The 23394-nt window shown below is 50.9% G+C and overlaps 10 protein-coding genes and 1 non-coding gene across 11 annotated transcripts; 6 read left to right on the top strand and 5 right to left on the bottom strand.

Moving 5' to 3' along the window:
- Positions 1-113: 113 nt before the first annotated feature.
- On the top strand, positions 114-2078 carry AKAW2_51695S (uncharacterized protein; the record flags this gene model as incomplete). The annotated part of the gene is made up of 1 exon (XM_041691652.1): positions 114-2078. One exon carries the CDS (start codon positions 114-116, stop codon positions 2076-2078), a length of 1965 nt encoding a protein of 654 aa, XP_041545116.1.
- Positions 2079-3159: 1081 nt separating this feature from the next.
- AKAW2_51696A (uncharacterized protein) lies at positions 3160-3491 on the bottom strand (the record flags this gene model as incomplete). The annotated part of the gene is made up of 2 exons (XM_041691653.1): positions 3160-3240; positions 3297-3491. The coding sequence occupies 2 exons, from the start codon at positions 3489-3491 to the stop codon at positions 3160-3162; spliced, it is 276 nt and encodes a 91-aa protein (XP_041545117.1).
- Positions 3492-3519: 28 nt separating this feature from the next.
- AKAW2_51697S (uncharacterized protein) lies at positions 3520-4428 on the top strand (the record flags this gene model as incomplete). Its single annotated transcript, XM_041691654.1, has 1 exon — positions 3520-4428. One exon carries the CDS (start codon positions 3520-3522, stop codon positions 4426-4428), a length of 909 nt encoding a protein of 302 aa, XP_041545118.1.
- A 1020-nt stretch (positions 4429-5448) lies between these two features.
- AKAW2_51698S (peroxidase) lies at positions 5449-6447 on the top strand (the record flags this gene model as incomplete). Its single annotated transcript, XM_041691655.1, has 2 exons — positions 5449-5558; positions 5616-6447. 2 exons carry the CDS (start codon positions 5449-5451, stop codon positions 6445-6447), a joined length of 942 nt encoding a protein of 313 aa, XP_041545119.1.
- Positions 6448-7206: 759 nt separating this feature from the next.
- On the bottom strand, positions 7207-10128 carry AKAW2_51699A (uncharacterized protein; the record flags this gene model as incomplete). Its single annotated transcript, XM_041691658.1, has 2 exons — positions 7207-7779; positions 7828-10128. The coding sequence occupies 2 exons, from the start codon at positions 10126-10128 to the stop codon at positions 7207-7209; spliced, it is 2874 nt and encodes a 957-aa protein (XP_041545120.1).
- A 792-nt stretch (positions 10129-10920) lies between these two features.
- RPS18 (40S ribosomal protein uS13) lies at positions 10921-11829 on the top strand (the record flags this gene model as incomplete). The annotated part of the gene is made up of 3 exons (XM_041691659.1): positions 10921-10924; positions 11192-11357; positions 11532-11829. 3 exons carry the CDS (start codon positions 10921-10923, stop codon positions 11827-11829), a joined length of 468 nt encoding a protein of 155 aa, XP_041545121.1.
- Positions 11830-12437: 608 nt separating this feature from the next.
- cp3 (carboxypeptidase C PRC1) lies at positions 12438-14173 on the bottom strand (the record flags this gene model as incomplete). Its single annotated transcript, XM_041691660.1, has 2 exons — positions 12438-13603; positions 13666-14173. 2 exons carry the CDS (start codon positions 14171-14173, stop codon positions 12438-12440), a joined length of 1674 nt encoding a protein of 557 aa, XP_041545122.1.
- A 611-nt stretch (positions 14174-14784) lies between these two features.
- On the top strand, positions 14785-15976 carry AKAW2_51702S (guanine nucleotide exchange factor SDO1; the record flags this gene model as incomplete). Its single annotated transcript, XM_041691661.1, has 2 exons — positions 14785-14851; positions 15015-15976. 2 exons carry the CDS (start codon positions 14785-14787, stop codon positions 15974-15976), a joined length of 1029 nt encoding a protein of 342 aa, XP_041545123.1.
- Positions 15977-16113: 137 nt separating this feature from the next.
- AKAW2_51703A (uncharacterized protein) lies at positions 16114-17646 on the bottom strand (the record flags this gene model as incomplete). The annotated part of the gene is made up of 5 exons (XM_041691662.1): positions 16114-16301; positions 16360-16534; positions 16599-16912; positions 16975-17330; positions 17402-17646. 5 exons carry the CDS (start codon positions 17644-17646, stop codon positions 16114-16116), a joined length of 1278 nt encoding a protein of 425 aa, XP_041545124.1.
- A 2413-nt stretch (positions 17647-20059) lies between these two features.
- AKAW2_51704A (uncharacterized protein) lies at positions 20060-20788 on the bottom strand (the record flags this gene model as incomplete). The annotated part of the gene is made up of 2 exons (XM_041691663.1): positions 20060-20346; positions 20452-20788. The coding sequence occupies 2 exons, from the start codon at positions 20786-20788 to the stop codon at positions 20060-20062; spliced, it is 624 nt and encodes a 207-aa protein (XP_041545125.1).
- Positions 20789-23203: 2415 nt separating this feature from the next.
- Positions 23204-23275, top strand: AKAW2_t50023S. Its single transcript has one exon. It is a non-coding gene; the product is annotated as a tRNA-Arg (tRNA).
- The last annotated feature ends 119 nt before the right edge of the window (positions 23276-23394 follow it).

Below are 23394 nucleotides of genomic sequence, written 5' to 3' on the forward strand. Positions count from 1 at the left end.
CCTAGTATATCCTAGTATATCTTGCGTTATATTAGGCCATCCAATACCGCATTCACATCATCCGTCCCAGTTCTGTATCTGCACAGCCACATACACAACTGTGGCATTCACTCATGTCTCGCAACTTCCACCCCGTCAACGCCAACTCGCCCTCCACCACTACTCTCACCTCCGACCACGACATTGATCCTTCTCTTGAGGACAACAGCAACAATAATACCATCATCCAACCCTATCTCTTTCCCCCAGGCGTGTCTACCAATACCAGCTTCAACAGCAACGATCAAACCCTGGTGGACAACTGCTCCAACATTGAGGTCTCACAGCTTGTCACTGAGGCAAACCGCTTCTGGGGCAATTGCTCAACGACCATCCCCAGCATTGAGACAGGTACATCAGCTGCAGAATACCCAGCCACATACAGGATGGGTAACTATGACCATGGCTATGGTGATCAAAACATGCACGAAACATCCGTGCCATACGGTCCGTGCGACCACTTTCAGGTGGCCGGGACAGGAATGGACATGGGAATGAGAATAGCTGGCATGAAAGGAGAGGACGAGGATGACATGTACAATGCCAACCAAGCTTCCATGCTTGCCGCGCTGGGCATGACTCACCTTGATGAGGGAGGATCTCATGCAGTGGATGATGACGCCAAAACTTCATCGTCGGTTACAGTTGACGATGATCCTGAGTGGAAGGAGTGGAAGAAGTGGAATGAGACGGACGCGAATGGGGGAGTTAGATTACCCTCGGAAGAAAGGATGGACCAAGCAGGTGTTGCTACTTGGGTGGATATAGACCCTGAGGAGAGGAAGACAAACGAGGGATTCATGTCCTCGAAGGAGAAGATGGATCAAGCAGGCGTTGCTGCTTGGTTGGATATGAACCATGAGGAGGACCATGGGGTCTTCCAACATGAAGAAGAGGATGACTATGACGAAGATGAGACCACATCTTACGGATCCGACGATGACATGATGGAAATGGGGGAAGAGACGGAGTATTATGAAGAGGAAGAGGAGGTTGTCAACGTGGTCGAGGGCCCTTCAAGACAGGTTCTTATCAGTTCACAGACAGGAGCTGTTGCCGAGTACGATACAGCAAGCTTTGGATGTGACTTTGAGGCAGAGGAAGAAGAAAAAGAAGAAGAGCAACACAACGAAGAAAGATGGGGTGGAGACAGACAACCTCGTCCCTCCCCCTTTCCTTGCTTCTACGACGCTCGATCGGGGCTTATTATCGATATTTCCTCATCCGAAAGTGACGCCGAAGAGACCATGTCAGATCCCTCTTCCGACGATGATGTCGAAGAAACCATGTCAGATCCCTCTTCCTCATCCACATCTTCCTCCTCATCACCAACCTCAGAAAACCCCCAAGCATACGCCCTCCCCTGGCCCACCTCACCGTCCAACCTCAGCACTAGCACTACCACCAGCAGCACCAGCGCCAGCACCCCGACAGAGACATCACCACCGCCATCATCACAACCTGTTCGACCCTCATCATCCACGCCCTTCACCCTCCTCGCCGACCTGCACACCCACCTCAGCAGCGCCCCAAACCACCGCGCCACGCATCTCCGCAACCTAGCCAACGAAATCTCCAACACGATGTACTTCGTCAACAGCCGGACAATCTCCGGGGACTTCAGCGCGGAGGACGCAGCGCCCGTAGACCGGGTAATGCGGATCGTGCGCGAAGGGGAGTTGAAGATGCGGTACCAGGAGCGGTATGAGCGGCAGAAGGGGAAGCTGGTGAAGCGGGAGAGGAGGGTCGCAGAGCGGGAAGACCGCGTGAGTAAGAGGGAGGAGATGGTGAGTCGGCGGGAGATGGGGGTTGCGGGGTGGTGGGAGGTATGGAGGGAGAGGGGGAGGGAGGTGTGGGAGGGGGTGGAAGGGGAGATGGATGGGGGAAATGGGGATGGGGTCAGGAGGAATGCGATGGATACGTTGCAGAGGACGGTGAGGGTTACGAGGGAGGTTGTGAGGAGGATGGATAAGTTGATTGATGAGAGTGAGATTAATGTTGATGGCGATTGTGATGTTGAGGGGGGAGTTGAGTTGTGAGGTTGGCAAGTAATTGCCAGATTAGTTGATTGATGTGTTCATGGTTATAAGAGTGGATACATGTTGGGTATTATTGGTGTTGTGGCTCAATTTATCTATATACTCTCGTCTATCGATCTAGATTAGATTGATTAAGAATGACGATGACGACATTTTCGGCAGTACTTTCATCAACGAAGAAGAGGTAGTGCCGCGGCGAATTTAACAGGACAACTCACTGCTCAATCACTAAATCCTAAGCTAACTATGCAATCTACGTCTACGTATACAGACTAGACTAGTAAACTAGTAATAGCTGTAGTGTAAACCCCCACAAAGGTCATCGGCCATCTCAGCCGTAATCAAAAGCATATCAAGTATCAAGCCACCGAGATAACACAACCACCGAAATCCGAGACTAAAGACGACCAGCAAAGAGATAAAAGGGTCAGATACCCACCTCCCTACTGTGTAAGCGCCAGGGGCAAAGTCCGATAACCGGTGTTGGTACTCCGTAGAAACTTCTTCGAAGACCGTTGCCGTCCCCACTTATTCCCACTTTTTTTTCTCTTTCCCACGTTGTAACTTTTTTTCCCACCCGAAGTGACATCAGCTCAACGGCCAACCTTAATCCTGATTCTTGTTCAGGAAAACCTTCCCAAATCACTCTGGGAAGCCCTTTCAACAGGGGAACAAAAAGGGAGAGAGGAAAGGGAAGCCTCTGGGGTGACCTTTACTGATTCTTCATGCATAGTGGCTGACGGCATACACTTCAACGGCCTGTCCTAAACAGCTGCTAATAAGCTTCCCGACGACGATCATCATTATGACAGATACAACCGCCGAGATGGCCTCCTCAGACAGTACACTCGAAGGCACACTTTCGCGATCAGAATCCATCCGCTCGGCCGTTCAGACCTTCTCGCCTCTTCATGAGCTCGTCTTCGTCTTTGTGGTCTGCATGTCGCAGTTCATGACGCAGGCCGCGCTCGGAAACACCCTCGCCCCACTTGAGATCATCAGCGACAGCTTCGGCATCACCAACCCTGGTATTTCCAGTTGGTTGATCGCTGGGTACTCCCTAACTGTCGGCACTTTCATTCTATTCTTCGGCCGCTGTGGCGATATTTTCGGATACCGTATCTTGTATATCACCGGGTGGATCTGGTTCGCGATCTGGTCCCTGGTGGCGGGGGTGAGTGTGTATTCGAACTACATCCTGTTCATTTTTGCGCGTACCTTACAAGGCATCGGGCCTGCGATGCTCCTTCCTAATGGCCTGGCCCTGCTGGGTGCGACGTACCGACCGGGAAAGAAGAAGTATATGGTCTTCTCGCTCTTCGGGGCTACCGCGCCAAACGGCGCCGTTTTGGGAGCCATCTTTGCGTCGCTGTTTTCCCAGCTCGCTTGGTGGCCTTGGACTTTCTGGGCCATGGCGATCTATTGCTTTGTGTTGGCGATCATGTCCCTCCTTGCGATTCCTCCTTCCCCGTCAGTTGCGCAGGGTATGTCGCTTGCGCAGCTGATGTCTGAACTAGACGTGGCCGGGGCATTCTTCGGAGTTGCAGGCTTGGTTCTGATCAACATCGCGTGGAACCAGGCACCCGTGGTAGGATGGCAGGAGGCATATGTATACGTCCTGCTAATCATCGGAGCCCTGATTCTAGCCATGTTCTTCGTCTGGGAGATCAAGTACGCGGCCAAGCCACTCATCCCTTTCCACGCACTGGATCTCGACGTCTGCTTTATCCTGGGCTGCATTGCATGTGGCTGGGCCAGTTTCGGCATCTGGGTCTACTACTTCTGGCGGTTCTTGGAGAATATCCGAGGCATATCGCCGTTGCTGGCATCGGCGCAGTTCATACCGCCGGCCTTGTCCGGACTGACGGCCTCATTCACGACGGGACTCCTCATGGCGAAAATGCGGCCCGGCTGGATCATGCTGATGGCCATGGTGGCTTTCACCCTGGGTAATATATTTTCGGCTATCGCTCCGGTTCATCAGACGTATTGGGCGTTGGCCTTTGTAACGCTGTTGGTCACTCCGTGGGGAATGGACATGTCGTTCCCTGCGGCCACGGTTGTCTTGTCGAATGCGGTCGGGCGTCGCCATCAGGGTGTTGCAGCGTCGTTGGTCACGACGGTCGTTAATTATAGCATCTCGCTGGGGCTGGGCTTTGCGGGCACTGTCGAGGTGCATGTGAATAACGGTGGCCAAACCTTCCATGATACGCTTAAAGGGTATCGCGGAGCCTTGTACATGGGTATCGGACTGGGTGGGCTTGGAGTTGCCATCAGTGTGCTCTATCTCATCAAGAGCAGACCGAAACCGGGCCAGGAGGAGAATCGGCTGGAAAAAGCAGCTGAATGATCGTTTTTTATCATTTCGATAACGATAGAGATGGAGCATATATAATTCGGCGTGCTCATTATAGACATAGCCACAGAGCCCGCCTGCATAGTGGCAAATTCAGAATACTATTCAGTTAGTAGATTATTAAATTGACACCCAGCTTATGACAGATGAGCCACCATATTGCAACGGGATATGCGAAGGGGTTAGCAGTCATTCCGGGTGATCTTATGGCCCTCGGCCCTCAGTATTGCGTGCCCATAATCGCAAGTGCAAACCTTTCTACCGTTTATTTTCATTGCGCTGCTATTCGCAACACGCTAAATCCGAACCACGCCCTCTCCTTACTGGCACTGGACAATTCAAATAAATTTGCAGATGCAGAACCAATCAAGTGTGCTGCTCTGCATTGCTCGTGATTACTCGACAAGCCTAGAATTCCGTACGCCCGTCTAGGCGGGAGCAAAAACCGGGAATCCAAATTCCGAGGGTAACGGCAATTGACTTAGTTGAAGGAGCCAGGATGGCGAAGAACACACATCGATGACCTCATTTCCTCCATCCAAGTGCTGGAGAAACCACATGGTCGCAATCTCCTCTAGATAGCCATGAGAATACCAGTAAATTGCCTCCCTTCATATGAAGATGGGTCGATTAATCGCTGCACCGTAGTGAGCGTCCAATCAGCGAATCCGATAAGCAATAATCGGACTGGGAGCGATAGTTCCAGCGAGTTTCCAAAGACGGGTCCAGTTCGCCGCCCTGGCGATGAACCTCGGCACTGGCACTGGCCCTCCATGAATTCGGGCCGCGGATCCACTGGTCGCCATCCCTTCATGTGTCTTGCCAACAAAAGGAACGCTCCTTATTTCGTTCTCTTTCCCTATCTCTGGTGACCATTCTTTTCTTCATCCTAATCCCTAGTCACCGTGTTCCGTGCTGCAACCCTCGAGGAAAATCCAGCATCGCGTGAACAATTTTCACATCCCCTATCTCCGACCCACCGCACTACCCCGGACGACCGATCTATCGGCCGAGATGAGCAGCCCGGGCGATTACAACGCCGTCCGCAAGGACATTGTCGCACAACTGAAGAAGCCGGATTATGATGATGGAAGCGCAGGTCCAGTATTCGTCCGTCTGGCATGGTGAGTTATCCCCAGGATGAAAGCCTTGCATGTCAGTCGCCACTAACCCCTGAGCAGGCACTCCGCGGGTACCTACGATGCTGAAACCGACACGGGCGGCAGCAACGGTGCGGGCATGCGATATGAAGCAGAGGGGGGCGATCCGTCAAACGCAGGCCTTCAATACGGTCGGGCATTTTTAGAACCTGTAAAGGAGAAGCATCCTTGGATCACATACTCCGATTTGTGGACGTTAGCAGGCGTTGTGGCGATCAAGGAGATGGGCGGGCCGGAAGTCGAGTGGAAGCCAGGTCGGACGGACCTGGTTGACGACTCCAAGGTACCACCTCGTGGCCGTCTACCTGACGGTGCTCAGGGTGCAGACCATCTCCGCTTTATCTTCAACCGGATGGGCTTCAACGACCAGGAGATTGTGGCGTTGGCGGGAGGACACAACCTGGGTCGGTGCCATACCGATCGCAGTGGGTTCGAAGGTCCCTGGGTGAACAACCCAACACGATTCTCCAATCAGTTCTTTAAGCTTCTATTAAAGTTGGAGTGGACTCCTCGGAAGTTGGCGAACGGCATGAGTCAGTTCGTATATGAGGATCCGGATGCGGAGGAGGGAGACGAGTTGTTGATGATGCTGCCCACCGATATTGCACTCAAGACGGACCCATCCTTCCGACAGTGGGTGGAGAAGTATGCAGAGGACAAGGACCTGTTCTTTGACCACTTTGCGAAGGTATTCGCGAAGTTGGTCGAGCTGGGTATTCGACGAGACGAGAAGGGTGCTGTTCTCAACACCGACAATGTCAAGGGAGGTTATATCTCTGCTCCCAAGAAGAGCAACACGCCGACAGGACCACCCAAGAAGCCGAAGGCCGAACCTGTGCGGGCCAGGCTGTAAATATGCGATGGATATTTGGGAGGATCATGATTTGATATACCATAAAAGGATTTTAGAGGATTGGATAGAGACCGAAGCGTGTACATTGGCTAGAGTAATACATCTCAAGTTCATTCATAATGAAGAAACGAAGAAGCCCGTCATTTGGAGTAGTTGAGAGAAAGAAGAAAGCAAGGAGAGAGAAAGAAGCGAGGGAGAGACATAAAAGAGAGAAAGGGAAAAAGGCCGGGGGGATTCAATGAATGCGGGGAAAGGTCCATGCGCTGACTTTGGCCCGGCCGTCATTGGCTCCCACCGGCATAGCTGGCAACGCGTTCACCTTGAAACCAGCCCAGTAGCCGTGCTAGGTTACTCCATTTCATCCTTACTAGCCGGGAGGCTAGAGGTACTAAAGCTGCTCGGTTATTGAGAGAAAGGGTTATTGTGCTGGTATGACCTAGTTCCTCTCCCCTTTTCATTGTTCCCCGGATTTCTGGACCGGGATCCGTTCTCTAAGTAACTAAATGAACTACCACCGCTGAAGACGGCATTCTACCCATGAAAGTATATCGGACAGTATGTCTTCGTTATTGATTCTGATGCAGTAGTAAGTGCTTTTTGAATTTGAAAAAGTTGTCTTGTCTATGTTGTATTCTATCTATCATATCTGAAACCCGAACTCAAGCTAGGGGGAGAGTCTTATTCCATCACTCTTCAATTTTGGTTGGCTAGCATGTCTTCATGGTCGTGGTGCGTCTGGCGGGGCTACAGGTGAAGACCTCACTGGCGAGGTCCATGGTGGCCGGGCCTACTCTCCCAATTCTCTGGATGGGTTGGTGGTAGCTGTGGTTGTGGTCGCGGCGAGGAGGATTGACCCATCATGGTAGGCCCATAGCCACCAGAGGCGTTACCATTCGGGTTTGTCAGCTGCATTTGGTTGGTCATCGCCTGTACGACTTCATAAGGGGGTGGAGCGGTGGTCGGAATCCCCGGACTGTAAGCGACTCTCTGTTGAGGAAAGGCTACAGGAGAGGAAGCCAAAGACCCATGGAGAGCTGGATGATGGAGAGGGGGGTGTTGCCGAACAGGACTGGCAGGAGGCACATATCCTGGCCTAGTGATATACATCGGCCTGGTCCTAGGAGGAGGTGGTGGCATTGCACCACCTACATACGATGAAGCTGACATCATGGTCCCAGGGGATGGCGTATCTGCTGACATTATCGGTGTGGGGGACATGGACATAATCGCGTATGGATGAGCTGGAGCGTAAGGCTGTGCTCGCGCTCTTCTAGGCCAGTTAGGTGCAGCCTGCTCTTGGCGTTGCACCTGGGCTTGCACCTGGGCTTGCACCTGGGGTTGCGCCTGAATTTGTACCTGGGGTTGCGCCTGAATTTGTACCTGGGGTTGCGCCTGAATTTGTACCTGGGGTTGCGCCTGGGGTTGCGCCTGGGGTTGCGTACCTCGGACTAACATGCGTCGAAGATCCGAATTGGCACATTTAAAGCGTCTGATACATTTAGGCATGTAACGTTCCCAAGGATATTGGTTCTCCTGCCGAGGTGGTAGTTCGGGCGGGGCCCAACCAGGACTTTGCTGGAGGAAAAGCTCACCCTGGGAGGCAGACTCTAGCATGCCGCTAACTGCACTCACAGCTACTTGGAGCTCGCCAATACTCGGGTTCATAACCCGCTCGTAGAAGAGCAAGGGGATCTGCTGGTTCCTCCAAAAATGCTCGGGCACTTGGTCCGCGTGGTTTTCTGACATGGGAAATCCAAGTATGGCTCCGTCGTGCAAATCGCTTTCATACGAATACAGGTTCGTGCAGCGCACCCCACGTTCGGCACCAGTCCACAAGAGACACAAAAAACCTGGTGCTGATGAGTATATCCCTCCTATCCAGCGGTATGTGGCTTTATGCCCCTCACCACCATCATCACGATATGATAGGGTAATGTCCTTTGTATGCGACCGTATAGACACATTAGGACCGAGTTCCACTACCAGGCGCATGGGGACGTTTTTGAATCGTCTCTCATAGTTAACCGAGTGGTTACATTTGATGCAGGTTCTCTGGCGCTGAGGGTCAAATACCCGAGACAGTACCTCCTCCATACTCACGCCGTTCCGATCAGTCTCGAGCACAGGCGGTGCCAGAGTGGTCAAGCGGGTGCCATCCACAGTGGTTCTGCTATCCCTGGATGGCCCACACTCACAGTGCGCAGTAGTCTCTTCATTGTAGGAGCACGCGAACTGGTCAAAGTTGCCCGTAAATTTGCGCCAGGCGCTTCGCATATCCCAAGTAGGCCCCATGCCCAGTTGAGGGAGCACGTTAGCATAGCATTCGACTAGCCCAATACTTTCTTCTCTTTCGAGGAAATCCCATTGACCATCGGTCGCTTCAATGAAGGTTTGCTCAAGAGGTGTGAAGCGATTCTGCCAGCCCGGCTGCTTGCGGTCGATGTTGGTGGACCCGGCATCTAGCAGTCGACCTGCGACGATAGCACAGCCAATCGCACTTTCGCTGTATTTCTTGCTAACAGGGCCTCGGCCTCTATAAGACCTGGTAGTCCGGGGGCGTCGCGGATTGTCTGCCGTGAGCAGCTCTACCTCAGCTGTCACTGGGTGTAAGCTGTACTGGACATTGTTCATCGTATTTAAGTTGGCGGTCAGCCATGGTCGTGGCATGTCCAATGGGGCAGCAGTCTGATGGCGTTCAAGCTCGTGATAAGTGAATTTCATGACAGCACGTTGCACTGCCTCAGTAACTAACTGGGCATGCTGGGTAGGTACTGGTTCTGCTCTCCGGAACTGCTGGGATGTAGAAGTTGTGGTGTTAGGGTCACTGACACCTTCGGTGTTCTGTTCACTTGGTCTCCGGCTCTCTGAGAAGCTTTCTCTATGCTGCGTAGCAGGGCTTTCGACTTTTGTCGTAGGAGTTGGTGTTCTGCCACCCGAGGAACATTCTTCCATAGGATCCCCATCACCACGGTCAGAGGTTTCCTCCTCTTCGATGTCGCTCATTTCATCCTCGTCTCCCTGGTCCTCAGGACTGGTTGAAGGGACCCACTCTGTATGTTCGGAATCTTCCGAACTGTCAGTACTACTTTCAATGAGTTCGCTTTGTTCTTCTTCAGTTTGATCCCCTTGTGGTGTCGCAAGTTCAAGAAGCTCTTCGTCGAGCTTACCAATTTTATATAGTTGTTTCTCCATAACCTTCACATACTCCTCCGGTATATCACCTGAAGTCCTAACAGACCCACGGGTCCGTGAGTCTGATGCTTGCAAAACCCTTGGGGGATCAGGGGAACACCTACTTATGGGTAGGTAATTGTTCAACCCTTGAACACACCCCTGTCTCAGCAATCGAGGGCCGGCGTCCCTTTCCCAGTTGAAGAGTTCTTCCAATGACTTGGGCTGGTGATATTCAGCTTGATTCCAGAGGATTTTCATCAGGATTGCCATTTTTACCCGCCTTGGCTGAAGGGAAGGATGAGAATCAGTATTATACTTATAACCCCAGCCATGGAACTCCAGCAGCTTATCGTATACGCCCCTGCCCCCGTTAAGCAGCATATCGGTCAACGTCTTGATGCGTTTTCCGCATAGTTGGTCTGTGTCGGCAGGCTCTTCGAGCTGGTCAACATCGAAGAGTGGGTGCCTACACTCGACATATTCAATTGGCTGTGAAGCTGACTCCATTTTGCTTATTGCTTCGAGGACCGTAAGTAGTTTTGCAGAGAGTATGCTTGGATGAATGAATACTGGTTATTTGGCTTTTGGAAGGGACACAAGGCAAAGCAGCTGCTGATAGAAAATGTGGAGAGACCGATCAATCTGCTTCATACTTATACCCCAGGGAAATCTCATGTTACACAGTGATGAAGGCTCAGATATACTGAGCTTCACTGCAATTTCCGTCATTTGGGGTGTATCTGCAAGAAGAGAACACTTTAGTCAGGCAAATTGTCAAGTACAGAGTGCAACTTGACGGATTTGGCTGGCATATTCCTTGCAATCAGCCGAGGAGAATGTAGGAGAAATCATTCTCAATAGGTGTTCCATTATAAATATATGGTCTGGGGGCATATTCCAACCACTCCAGTGATCATATCACGGAGATATCTGCTAACGAGGCAGTTGGAAAGTTGAAGATGAGGTGAATCCCGTCGTACCGCGATGTTCTATATCATACATGCCTCAGGCATAAATCAAATACTACACGGCTGGCATACACGGAATACCGTACCAGAACACCAAGATCACGTGCACAAGACAGTCAAGTGATAATATACCCTATTCCGGAATAGCCCGAAGCACAAGCGAGCCCTGAATCCCGCCATACCCAAATAGGCTAGAGCCCAGCTTACCCGATCCCACAACGGGCGAGAGCAAAGTTGGAAGAAGCACTCGCAAGCCCGCCTCGATTTCACCTCCTTCTCATCCCTCTCGCCTGTCGACAATCAATCGCGGTCCTTCGCGCCATCGCCCATCATGTGTACGTGAAAGACCCTGAAATCGGATTTCCAACCCTGCATCTTTGATTTCCGTCGCTGTTCGTTTTTTGCCGGTCATTTTGGGAGGAAATATTCATTATACGCTGGGGGGGGGTTTTGGAGGAAATTATTATCGCGGATACAGACGGGCAGGAAACAGCGGCGACGGAATCATTGAAATCTTTTGCTTCATCATCATCATCATTATGGCAACAACCGATTTTACAAGACAGAAAGGCTGACTGCGGTTTTTTCTTCGGAATTTTTAGCGCTCGTGTCCGGCGAGAAGACGAACTTCCAGTACATTCTGCGTCTGCTCAACACCAATGTTGACGGCAAGCAGAAGATCATGTACGCCTTGACCCAGATCAAGGGTGTTGGTCGCCGTTACTCCAACTTGGTCTGCAAGAAGGCCGACGTTGACCTCAGCAAGCGGTACGTTCATACTACACTACTTTCCTCGATGGTTTCGTACGAATGGGATGGAGAGGAGTTGGTCACACGGACACAATAAGAGGGGGAAACATGGGCCACGAGAATACAGAGACCCCGAAGAGTTCAAGGGATGCATACAAGAACATCGAGTTGACTTTGATATCTCTTTAACAGCGCTGGTGAACTCACCACCGAAGAGCTCGAGCGTATCGTCACCATCCTCCAGGCCCCCACCCAGTACAAGATCCCCACCTGGTTCCTCAACAGACAGCGCGACATCACCGATGGCAAGGACTCCCAGGTCGTCTCCAACTCCCTCGACAGCAAGATCCGTGAGGATCTCGAGCGCCTGAAGAAGATCCGCTCCCACCGTGGTCTCCGTCACTACTGGGGTCTCCGTGTCCGCGGTCAGCACACCAAGACCACCGGTCGTCGTGGACGCACCGTCGGTGTCAGCAAGAAGAAGAACTAAAAAAACAATCATCGGGGTCATATCATCTGCGTTTGTTTCTTCGTACTTGCTGGAGTGGATCGTGGGAAGGATGGATTCCTTTTGTGTATGTTGGTGTGGATTTTTTTAACGAAATCTTCTCTGGGACCGGGAACAATATTAGAAAATGCCGTGTCCGAAATGAAAAGAATCATACCAATATGAATGAATACCAAACCATCCTTTCCTCAAGTTTCCTTTGTCTGCTGGTTTATGATATACGAATGTACGAGTCTTTTGGTGGCGAAATATGAGTAGGCTCTTATGGCTCGATTTCTATGGGAGTGGTCTACCTTCTAATATCCACTGAGACGTCCTTACGCTTAGTTGTCGACACTCTAAATTAAAAAATGTGTTCTACACTACGTATAGACGGTATGGTACTAACTGAAGGCGTGTAAATGCGATCGATTCATTCTCGTACGAAGTACAAAATGCATAATGCACTATAGTGACAAACTCATAGATACCATGCAACATAAGGCTCGGAATTAGTGGGCATTGACAAACATCCTCAAACTATCGTTAAGAAACATATCTGCAGTGTCACCGAGATGACCAGAAAGTCTATATGCGGTGATAGCACGTCTTTAGAACCATTCACCTCCCAACCAGCGGTTGAAGAACTCGAGACTCGACTCAGGCTGGTCCATCGGGACCATGTGGCCACCACCATAAAGACGCATGAAGGTGAAGTTGCCATGTGACTTGACCTGGCCGATCTTCTTGCCCTTGTGCTCATTCTCGACCACGACCAAGTCCTCCAGCTTCGCGGAGGCATATTCAGCCTGTCCGGGCCACTCAAGGGCTTCAGTCCAGGCCTTGTTGCCGAGCCAGTTGCAGATGAAATCGGCATCACCGGCGTAGATCAGGACAGGGATCTGCTCCAGGAGTCCCGGAACGAGACGGTGGTAGGGCTTCATCCAGTCACCGTGGAAGAGGAAGTTGCGGTTGATGTCAAAGTTGCACGAGTCGTAGCCGTTGACCTCAGCGCCAACAGCCTCAATGACCTCGGGCTTGTTCAGGTAGTCGCTGACGTAGCCCATGGCCGAGTAGCAAAGGTTGGAGCTATCCTCGCACTTGCCACGAACATCGTAGACGTTCTGTCCGGTGCGCTGGTAAGGGGCCAGGAGGGCGTTGTTACAGTAGATGGAGGCCGGGACACAAACCCAAGCGCTCTCGGAACTGTAGCAAGACTCAATCATGGACTGGCAGCGAGGAAGGGCGTTGTCCATGGCCTGGCAGGAGCCCTCGTCCAAGACAGCTGGGTAACCACCGTCACCACAGGCCATGGGACGGTAGTACTCGTACTGAGTGAGTCCGTCGGTGAGACCGTTGCCAATGAGAACGGACTGCAGGTTGATGTTGCGCTTCTTGTGAGACAAAATCTCCGAAGCAAAGACGGGGATATAATGACCAGCATAGGATTCACCGGCAATGTGGAAGTCCTGCTTGGCATACTCGGGGAATTGTTTGAAGAAGAGGGTAAGCAAGGCATAGACGTCCTTGCCAGCAGCGACCGTGTCACTGACAGCAGAGTTGCTGTAGGAGTAACCGACATTGACAGGCTGGTCGAGGAAGATCACGGACGCGTTGGAGTTCCAAGCGTAGTCATTGTAGACCGGCTGGATCTTCTTGTTGATGCTGCTAGGGCCGAGCTCCATGAAAAGACCGGTGAGGGAAGAGCATCCAGGGCCACCGTTCAGCCACAGAACAACAGGGTCGTTCTCGGGGTCGTTGCGAGACTCGAAGAACCCTACATTGCGTTAGATATGAAGAGCATATAAAAGGCGTGGTCTTGAACCCAGGTGGACTTACAGTAGAACAGGTGCTTGTCGTTCTCATTGTCATCGAGATAACCGGTGTACTGCTTTACACCAGGGTCGATACCAAGAGAGCTAGGATCGGTCTTTTTGACCCTGAGATCATAGGCTTCCAGCTTGCCATCGACCTCACGCTCCTTCTCACCGTTCTCACCAGTGACCCAGACGCTCTGGACGTCGGAGCCGCGGACGATGTGGTCCCAGTGGTGGTCGGGGCGGCGGTTGTGCTTCTTGGGGAGGGAGAAGAGAGGGTTCTGATCCATGCTCTCCGGGAAGAAGCTAGCAACCTCATCCCAGAGCTTACGAGCCTCATCAGAGAGAGACTTCAGCTCCTCCTGGAATGCGTGCAGCGGCTTGGAGAACCCGTCGGCACTGTGATCCGCAGGGACCTCGGCCGCATGGTCGGCACCGTGCTTGGCACCGTTACCTCCAAGGACCTGCTGGAAGGGAGGGACGGCCGCAGTGGCCGCTCCAACCAGCATAGCAGCTGGAAGAACTCTCATTGTGCTGGAACCCAACGGGGTTGGTATGAAATCGAAATGATGATGGGATGAGTAGGTAGAGGATGGGTACCTTGCGGTCTGGAAGGTACGGTACCTGGGCAGGGAGCTTATCAGCACGGGTTATCAAGGGAGGTGGTCAGAGGGCATAGGAGTGAACTTACGGACACAAAAGTATCAAGTTAGAATAAGCAAGTAGCTCAGCAAATACCAGCTACTGGGTGATCAATGGAAACCCAGAAGAGGATGGAGAGGAAGGAAGGAGAGAGGAGAGAAGAGGAGGTGTACTGGATGGGCTGCAGGCAGGCGATGACGCCTCGATAGCAGGGACGGAAGGCGGCCAATCACAGGCCGGTGCCTTCCCTTTGCAGAAAGTCACGCGCTGAGTCATGAAGCTGAGTCAGCACATGGCACGGGACCGGCGTCATTGCGGTTTCCTCCAATCACAGGCCCGTCGGGTGACTGCCTTGGGCTGTCAACAGCATTTTTTCAGCGCATTCAAAACATAATCTCCTCACTGACGCAACTGGAGATCGATCGACTCCATATTACACCTTGCTTGAGTCTGTGTATACACAAAAGCCTCTTGCTTTGTCGCAGAGGCTACCGGCAACATGCCCATCAACCAACCATCAAACCAGATCAAATTTACCAATGTATCAGTCGTTAGGCTAAAAAAGGGTACGTACTGTTATACATGTGTGACCCTTCATTTGGGATCGTCTTGGGTGGCATGTCTATCAGTTATGTGGGGAGATCATGCGCAAATTTCAGGCGTAGAAAGAAAAACTTCTTGCGAAACTTCCAATCGGCCCCGCAACCCCGCTAACCGTTCAACGAACAGGTAAAAAGCGCTTCGAGCTCGCCTGCTACAAGAACAAACTCCTCGAATATCGCTCCGGTGCAGAGAAGGATCTCGACAATGTTCTCCAAGTCCCCACGATCTTCCTGTCCGTTTCTAAAGCGCAAACAGCCCCATCCGCCGAGTTAACAAAGGCCTTCGGCGCCGACACACCTGCAGATGAGATCCGGCAAGAAATTTTACGAAAGGGTGAAGTGCAGGTTGGCGAGCGCGAGCGGAAGGAAATCATCGAGCGAGTGGAGAAGGAAGTGTTGGATATTGTATCAGGACGGCTGGTTGATCCTACGACGAAACGAGTCTATACCCCCGGAATGATCTCCAAGGCCTTGGACCAGCTGAGCTCGGCTAGTGGTCAACAATCGCAAACACCCGGCAATGGGGAGACGGATGGGGATAACAGCGAGGAGAGCCGCCCGCGGAAACCGCTCTGGACGGGTGTGACTGCCAACAAGTCCGCGAAGAGTCAAGCGCTTGAGGCCATGAAGGCGCTTATTGCATGGCAACCTATTCCTGTGATGCGGGCGCGGATGCGTCTCCGCGTTACCTGTCCTGTGTCACTGTTGAAGCAGAGTGTCAAGGGTGGCGCGGCCGGTGGTGCTGGCGCGGGTGGTAAGGAAAAGGAGGCGCCATCCAAGGGCGGCTCCAAGTCCAACAAGAAGGGTGGAAAGGGGTCCAAGAAGGCTCGTCAGCAGGAATCCGAGGATGAGGCGGGCGGTTCTGACGCAGAATCCGCACCTGCCAAGGGCCCGAGCAATGTCAAGGATAAGATCCTGAGCTACATTGAATCCATCGAGGCTCAGGAGGTTGTCGGCGGAGACGAGTGGGAGGTCATTGGCTTTGCGGAGCCGGGAGCTTTTAAGGGACTGAACGAGTTCGTGGGTAACGAGACCCGGGGCAGAGGACGCGTGGAAGTGCTGGATATGACGGTGACCCATGAAGAGTAAGCTCGGCCGGGAATGCATCTGGCGCAACCATGTACAGCCTGCTATGATTGATGACTAGGAAGGATACCAAAATTATGCCATAAATATGACCATACTACAAGACTAGAATTCAAATATATCATGATAAGACCATATACCTAAGGTTCATAACAAAGCCAAGGGTCATTATAGAGCTCCTTCGCACTCGACCGACTCTCCGGTTCCCACTGGAGCATTCTCCGAACGAATCCAATGAACAAGCGTTTATCCTCTCCATGTAGAAAGGGCGTCATATTCGAGAAATTGAATTCCTCCGACGGAATCAACCCAGGGAACTTGAATGTCCCTACACATCCAACAATTAGTAATTCACAGCCCCATCACAATCACCAAATATAACATACCTTGAGCCGAAAACAAGCCATCCCGTATACACGGATCACATTTATCCAGAAACCGTGAGGGGGGAGGCCCCCCCAGCAGCCTAATCATCTGCGCGACATGCACCTCCTTGGAATATTTCCTTCGATGTTCACATACCCCATCAAATAGCGTCTCATCAGCGAGCAGTTCCCAAAGCTGCATAGCAATAGCCGTCGGTAAGTAGACATCACGACGAAACAATGTGTCGTTTTTGACTCACCACTGTCCCTAAATTCCAAACATCAGCACTGTACGACCAACCAGCCTTCAACAGAACCTCAGGGGCGCAGAATGGCTGAGGCTGGATGTCATGGTTATGCGGGGTCAGTACATCCCCAAAAACAGCAGCACTGAAGTCGGAAATCTTCAGCATGCCTACTCCTTTTTTGAGTGGGCCGAAGTCGTTCCTAGATTCGTATATAGGACGTCCGTTCCGGAGTACATGCGGAGCGGGATGAGCTTCTTGTTGGCGGACATATTTATCGATAATGGTGATGTCCTCGAATCCGATGAGGAAGTTGTCGGCTTTTAGATCTGCGGGTCTGTTAGTAGATAGGATACTACTATTGAGACGAACGATGGTTTGATATATGTACCAGTGTGTATGATCCGACATTCGGAATGCAAGAAATTCAAACCCGTTAGTATAACCCTTAAGAAAGCTTTCAGAACCTGCGGAGGCACCCCGTTCGTACTGCCCAGATGTCGTCCTAGAACCCAAAGCGGCTCTCTGAGTGGCTTGAAGACCAAGCACAAATGATCGTCTCCAAGGATACTACCTCGTACTTCAAACGAATCCTCAACAAGTCTAACATACGAACGACCTTCATGTTCAGACCGCAGTCCGGAGATATGCTGCGATATGCTCAATTCCTCCTCCGCGGCTTTCTTCTCCCCCTCACCGCAGTTCGTGATCTTCACGGTTACATATTTGGTTGATTGCCAGGGCCAGCTTTGTGGTGTTAGATAGGTATGGATCTAGTGTGTGCTTTACCAATTGGATATTTACTATGTGTGACTGACCGAGATATATCCTTCGCTAACCACGCGGTGGAATTAGCACCCCATCCTAGTTTGGAGATGATACAGTATTTGTTCCCGATGGTTTCTCCGATTCGGGCGGGATAGTATTTGTTTGGATTGCAGTGTGGGTTGCGTTCTTCTTCTATTGGGTAGGTGGGGGGGATAGTCTTGGAAGATAGTTGTTTGCTGGGTTTATAGGATAGGGAGCGAAGAGGTTTGTTGATTGTATGACGAAATAGAGTCATTGTGTGAGGTTGATAGCAATTGGGGTATCAATGCTGTTTAGCATACATGAGAATGAACTACAGCATGTAGGACGAGGCGGGAAAAGGCGGTGCCGGGATATATTGCGAATCCAATATGCCAACGAAGAATGAGAGCAAGGGAAACAAACATGGATAAAGCAGTAGGGATTGTACTGATGAGCCAATCGGTATGTATCTTGCGTTAACTACGCAATGTTTTATCAGAACAAGGAAGACACGATCTATTCAGTATTCAGTATTGATTGTGTTCCGCGTTGCAGATCGAAATGTATACATTCTAGTGACTTACGCAAACTTCAACATGATATGTTCCACTACATCACCGCGCAGCTAGAACAATGTCCTTGACCACGCAAGTAAGCAGATACTAAAAGTTTACCACTTGACTTCGACCCATCCCCAAAATACCTCTACCATAATCCTAGTTCTATTGCTCACCGAGTCACCCACCACATCAGGCACAACCTAATATCCAAAAGTACGAGGCAAGAAATTACCGATCCAGCCAACTAGTATGAAATCCATCCAGCATATGCAAACTACAAGCATGATGAGCAAGAGCGTAGACTACTGTAAGTTCCCATCAGCTGAGCCATACCCTCAATAGTTACCTAGCTAGCTACATAATGGGTACAGATTAACTTCGTCAGCGCAGAAGCAAGGACCAACAGGTAGCTGAGTGGGAAGAAAGATAAGCAATTTTAGGTACATGCATATATATTTCTATCACATTACGATTGGATTTATCTTGAAAATCAATTGTATGATTAGTTTTCGAGTTTTATTGAAGTAATACTAACTTTAGTTTTAGTTTTTTATACTAGTGTCATGTCCACCTAGTAGGTATAGTAGTAAGTAGCCGTAGAGATATATACTACCAACTAGTAGTACTCGACAATAGTAGTAATATCCAAAGAAGTAAAATCAAGCCTCTGCACCCCAGAAGCAACTACTAATATCCACACACACACACACACACTCACACACACACACACACACACCATCCATAATCCAGTCTAGTTCAGCGATCTGAGCAGCAATACTACTACTAATGCACGATCACCATCCACCCACCCACTGCACAGATCATTATCCCTCACCCTCATAATCATCAAATCCATTACAAATAATACAAGTAAGAAAGATTAAAGATAAATCATAACCAAGCAAAGTAAAAGCTACATCTATAGCTTAGTAGAAGAAACATAATAAGAAGCAAAGCAAAGTAAAGCAAGCAACCCCCCCAACCCGACCATCCCGACCGGGCCCGAACGCACACCCGGACGGACGAGACAGCCCCTCCAAAGTCCCAAGTCCCAAGTCCAAACACACTATTAACAGATCAAATCAAACTAGTGCTTTGCGGCACCGTCGATCAAACCGGTCAAATTACTCCGTAGTACGTAGACAGAAAAGTAAACCTTACTCCTAAAAAAAAAAGAAGGAAAGTCAAAAGTCAAAAGTCAAAGTTGGCTGAAGTATCCGACCGATGATCGCAGTCTGGAATGTCTTGGCGGAGGTGAAATCATTTGCTTTTGTCCTTGATTGAGTGAACCCTGACTGATTGACACTAACTCCAGGATTGGCTTTGGCGTTGGTGATGCGCGTGTGGCGCGGACTAGGAGGGGATGATTGACGAGGCTTATTGTCGATAGTGGCTTGATTTATGGGGGTACTTTTTCTTGATTACTATTACTTATTACTTTATTGCTTTTCTGCGAGTGAGGCGAGGTGGCTCACTACTCACTACTCACTACTAATGATCTACTTATTCCGAACACTACGCTATTTGACGGGTCTTTTTATTATTATTTCTTCATTGTGTTACCTTACAGTTAGAAAGGTACATTAAGTACAAGTCGGGTCAGTGGCCGGTGGATGAATCCTCGGTGCTAGTAGTAGGCACCCACTGAGGCACCAGCACACATGACGGGTTGGGAAAACCAAGCAACTCAGTTGGATGGGTATACGCTTAAACGCAATGCACGAAGCACTCAAGCACAAAACAGACGCTTTTCGAACATTGCTCGTTTCATGCGTGGAAAGGACCGACTCCGTCCAGGGCAGATGCAATAAATCCCAGACGCCCCTCACGCCGGAATTGCATATGTAGACTGCGTCAGCCGACGGAAAATGGCAGCCTTGAACACGACCGGGTATTCAGTGCCGCCTTCTGCGAACCGCGACTGGTGAAGAATTCGAAGAAGGTAAGATGCTCACACCTGTGTCGCATAGTAGATGTTAGAAGGAGAAAGGTGGAAACGGATGGCGGAGTCGGAAATAGAAAAGAAAGGGACCATTGTCGATAGGGTCGGTATCCCTATTGAGTTGGCATCACGTGATGGGGGGAAGCGAAGATCTTGCCGGAAGTCGGAGCGAATTAAAAAAGGTACTATGAGCAGATCTGCACGGCGTTCAACGCCCGTGTCAGCTCCTCCGGTGAGAATGGCATGTAACACCCCTTGGGCGACAAGGGGGGCGGCGAAATCGCTCGTACAGCCGGGGAAGTGTAGCGGATCGTTTCTTTCAGCTGGGCGATCGAGTCAACCCGGTCGAAGTCGGCAAACAGTGTCATCAGGGACTCGCTGTAGCTTTCAGGCTCCACGGCTGTGGATGACGATGAGCCACTCTCTCCTTGTCGGCCGCAGGCGTATTCGTCATGGTGAACCGAAGGGGAATCTGGTGATTGGTCAGATGGCTGATCGTTACACATGGCATAATTTATGATAGGTCCAAGGCTGGACAACATCCAAAAGGGCTGACGAGAGGAAGTATCCCACATACCAACTGTCACATCTACTTCGGGTGGTGCTGTTCGAATCTGATCGGGGGCGAGGTCGTCGGCGGCGTCTTCTTCGTACCGCGCTCTCAGGAAATCCGGTATGGACGCACAGGGGGAGAGGCTGAGATCGGGGGTACGCGGACGTTCCGCTTGGGCGTCCCCAAACGACCATGCTGCAAGTTTCCGTTGATGTTCCTTGTCGAAAGGGCCCTTGAACTTGGACCGAGGGATTTCACCGCGTTTGTAGTATTCGATCTTGATTCCATTGCCCTTGCCCTTGGACGAGGACCCACTGCTGGACCGGCGGAACACCCTCCGCACCTTTTCTCGGAAACTCATGTTGACCGGGGTGGAAAAGCCAGGCGATATGGTGGTGTATGGTGTCGATATGTGTGGAAGATCGTTGTGATATGAGGGGTTATGCGTTCAACCGTCGACTCAAGACCTCAATGTTGCATACCTTTCCCGGGGAGGGAATGGACGCGAGGGAGGGTGTGCAAGCACAGACGACAATCGAGTAGGTCCAGAAACCCTCGTATCATCGTTTGCCTAGACCAAGTGTGGGGTGGAGAGGAGAGGGGGGTGGAGGGGAGAAGAGGGGAGAGTAGAAGAAAGGAAGAACGAAGGAAGAAAGAAAGAAGAGGGGAGAGTAGATAGTGAAGTAAGTAAGAGAGACGAGAGAGAGGAAGGGCTAGACTAAAGGGTAACTAAGGGAAGAGAGAGATATGATGGGGATTATGTCAAGGAACTAATGGAGCAGCAGTCCCAGATAGTTAGAGAGACAGCACGACTAACTGGGAGGAGTAATCGGAACCAGCGTCCATACCTATGATACAATGCGATGGGGAATTAATTACTCGTAGTTCGAAGTGGAAGGGATCTGATTGGAACGAGCGGTGCGAGGCACCATGCCGTTAGTTCCATACCACCACGACGGGGCTCCATCCAACGGAGTAACGGTGTAAACCATTCCCAGAATGCACTGGGGCGGCCATTGACTTACCGGCTGGTGACTTATCATGGCTCGCTTGACCTTACTTTTGCTCTGCACAGGCCAAGGTAACCTAACCCCACGGCTCTGGGACTGGGAGGGTTGGGACTTTCTTGGGAGGGTAAGAGGAAGAGAGCCGGGAACTGGGTAAGCCGCGATTACCTGCGGCCAAATCCGAGGCGTGAACGAGAAACAAACGCCGAACGTGGAGGATCCACCCGGGGGGGTTTGAGCCAGGAAGGAGGGAGGGTTGTGCGTGAATTTCCCAAGCTTAGCCTGATTGTTCTTAGCCGGAAGGACAGAATGGGGAATGAGACTCGGAGTGTAGCAGCTTGTGCAGTAGTTGAGTTAATTATTATAAGTCTTGGGGGTTTTATGTCACTCGACGAAGGAATATGCTAGATCATAAAATTCCATGTTTTGAGGGATAATAGTAAAATAACTTATAAGAGTAGAAATACAAAGAAAATGACTGACAGGATGGCAAAGAAAGTCATCATCGTCATCATCACCAGTCAACTTGTTCCCCCCTCCCCCTCCCCTCCTTCAAGCGGGACTCAACCCAAACATGACATTTTTCGTTAAGCATTTTCCCTAACGAAATATTTCCCTCACTCTCATTCTTTTCCGCGGCGCTTCTGCAAACCCGGCCATGGAGTGCCGAGTCCCGATTCTGCCTTTCCCAGTTAGCCTAGAGCTGACTAACCCCTTGATTCTGAACCGTAAACTTGCCCCCCTCCTTCGGTGTGGCCCTCTTCTTGGTTACTTACCTTCCAATCAAACGTCCATCGGAGGAGGTTCACCGTCGGGTTGCAATCGCCAGAACAAGGTACTACCTTAAGCCCAAAACAGTCCTATCTAAACCATGGTTTTGGATGCGCCAACCTCCCAGACCAATTTCCGCATTACGAGTGGTCGGGAAGTTACGCATCTCCGGCCGAAGAAAGTCAGAGGGTGGTAGGTGGTAGTAGTAAAAAACTCTGGGTTCTCTTTTCCCACCACTCTCAGGTTAAGCTTACACTTTCCCCCAACATGTTGCAGGGCTGGCCGGCCAGCCGACGGACTGGGCTGGGCTTCGTAAGATTGCTGCAGAAGACAGGTGTATATCACGGTGTACTATCGCCCAGCCGGCAGGACTTGCATGATGGTGTGTGAGTTAGGTGCGTGTGTGGCAATGGCAAAAAAGATCAAGCAAGGTATCTGTCGTCTGTCTCTTGCTGTCGTGGTCTTGCTGCACCGAACGATTCCAGAAACACAGCCAAGACGGTCCGATCTACGTGCCACCACCGACCGACTCGAGTCAAGCTGCATCTTGTCTTCCCATCGTAACGATCGGGATGTAACCCTGCGACTCCCCCGGCATCAATCATCATTCGTTCCCTCATGGAGGCTGGAATCTGGATGCTTCTTTCTGTTTGCTGTCGGATGTAGATAGGCTGGGGAGGGCACCAGATGACTTGGTAGTAACTATCCCACGTCAGTCGCCGGAACCGAGAACGGTGCGGTGCCACTGGGACAGAAGGTTCTCATCTCAGACAAGTAACTAGTACGAACACAGTAGCAAACGGTTTGACTAATGAGATAAAGAACCACCCATGGACGATAAGTGATTGCACGAATGATATCGCTGGCATAATCGTGGATTCCGACTGCCCCGCTGAAGGTGGTTCGGAGTCGCCCCCACTCGGCACGGTACTTCCGGTGACCAAAACGGTTATCTTTAGCTCATGTAGCAAATTCTTACAGACATCTTTCATCAAATAGGCCTGCTGGCCCAATGGTAAGGCGCTTGACTACGGATCAAGAGATTGCAGGTTCGAGTCCTGCGTAGGTCATTCTTTTTTTCCCGCTTTTTTTTTCCCTTATATCATCCAGGGTATGCCCAAGTGCCTACCCAGTTGATATATCTATATTTTTTTTTTGCCTTTCTGCCATCGTCAGGCACGCAGAATAT

The sequence above is a fragment of the Aspergillus luchuensis genome, chromosome 5 (assembly GCF_016861625.1).
Source record: "Aspergillus luchuensis IFO 4308 DNA, chromosome 5, nearly complete sequence".
Lineage (NCBI taxonomy): Eukaryota > Fungi > Ascomycota > Eurotiomycetes > Eurotiales > Aspergillaceae > Aspergillus > Aspergillus luchuensis.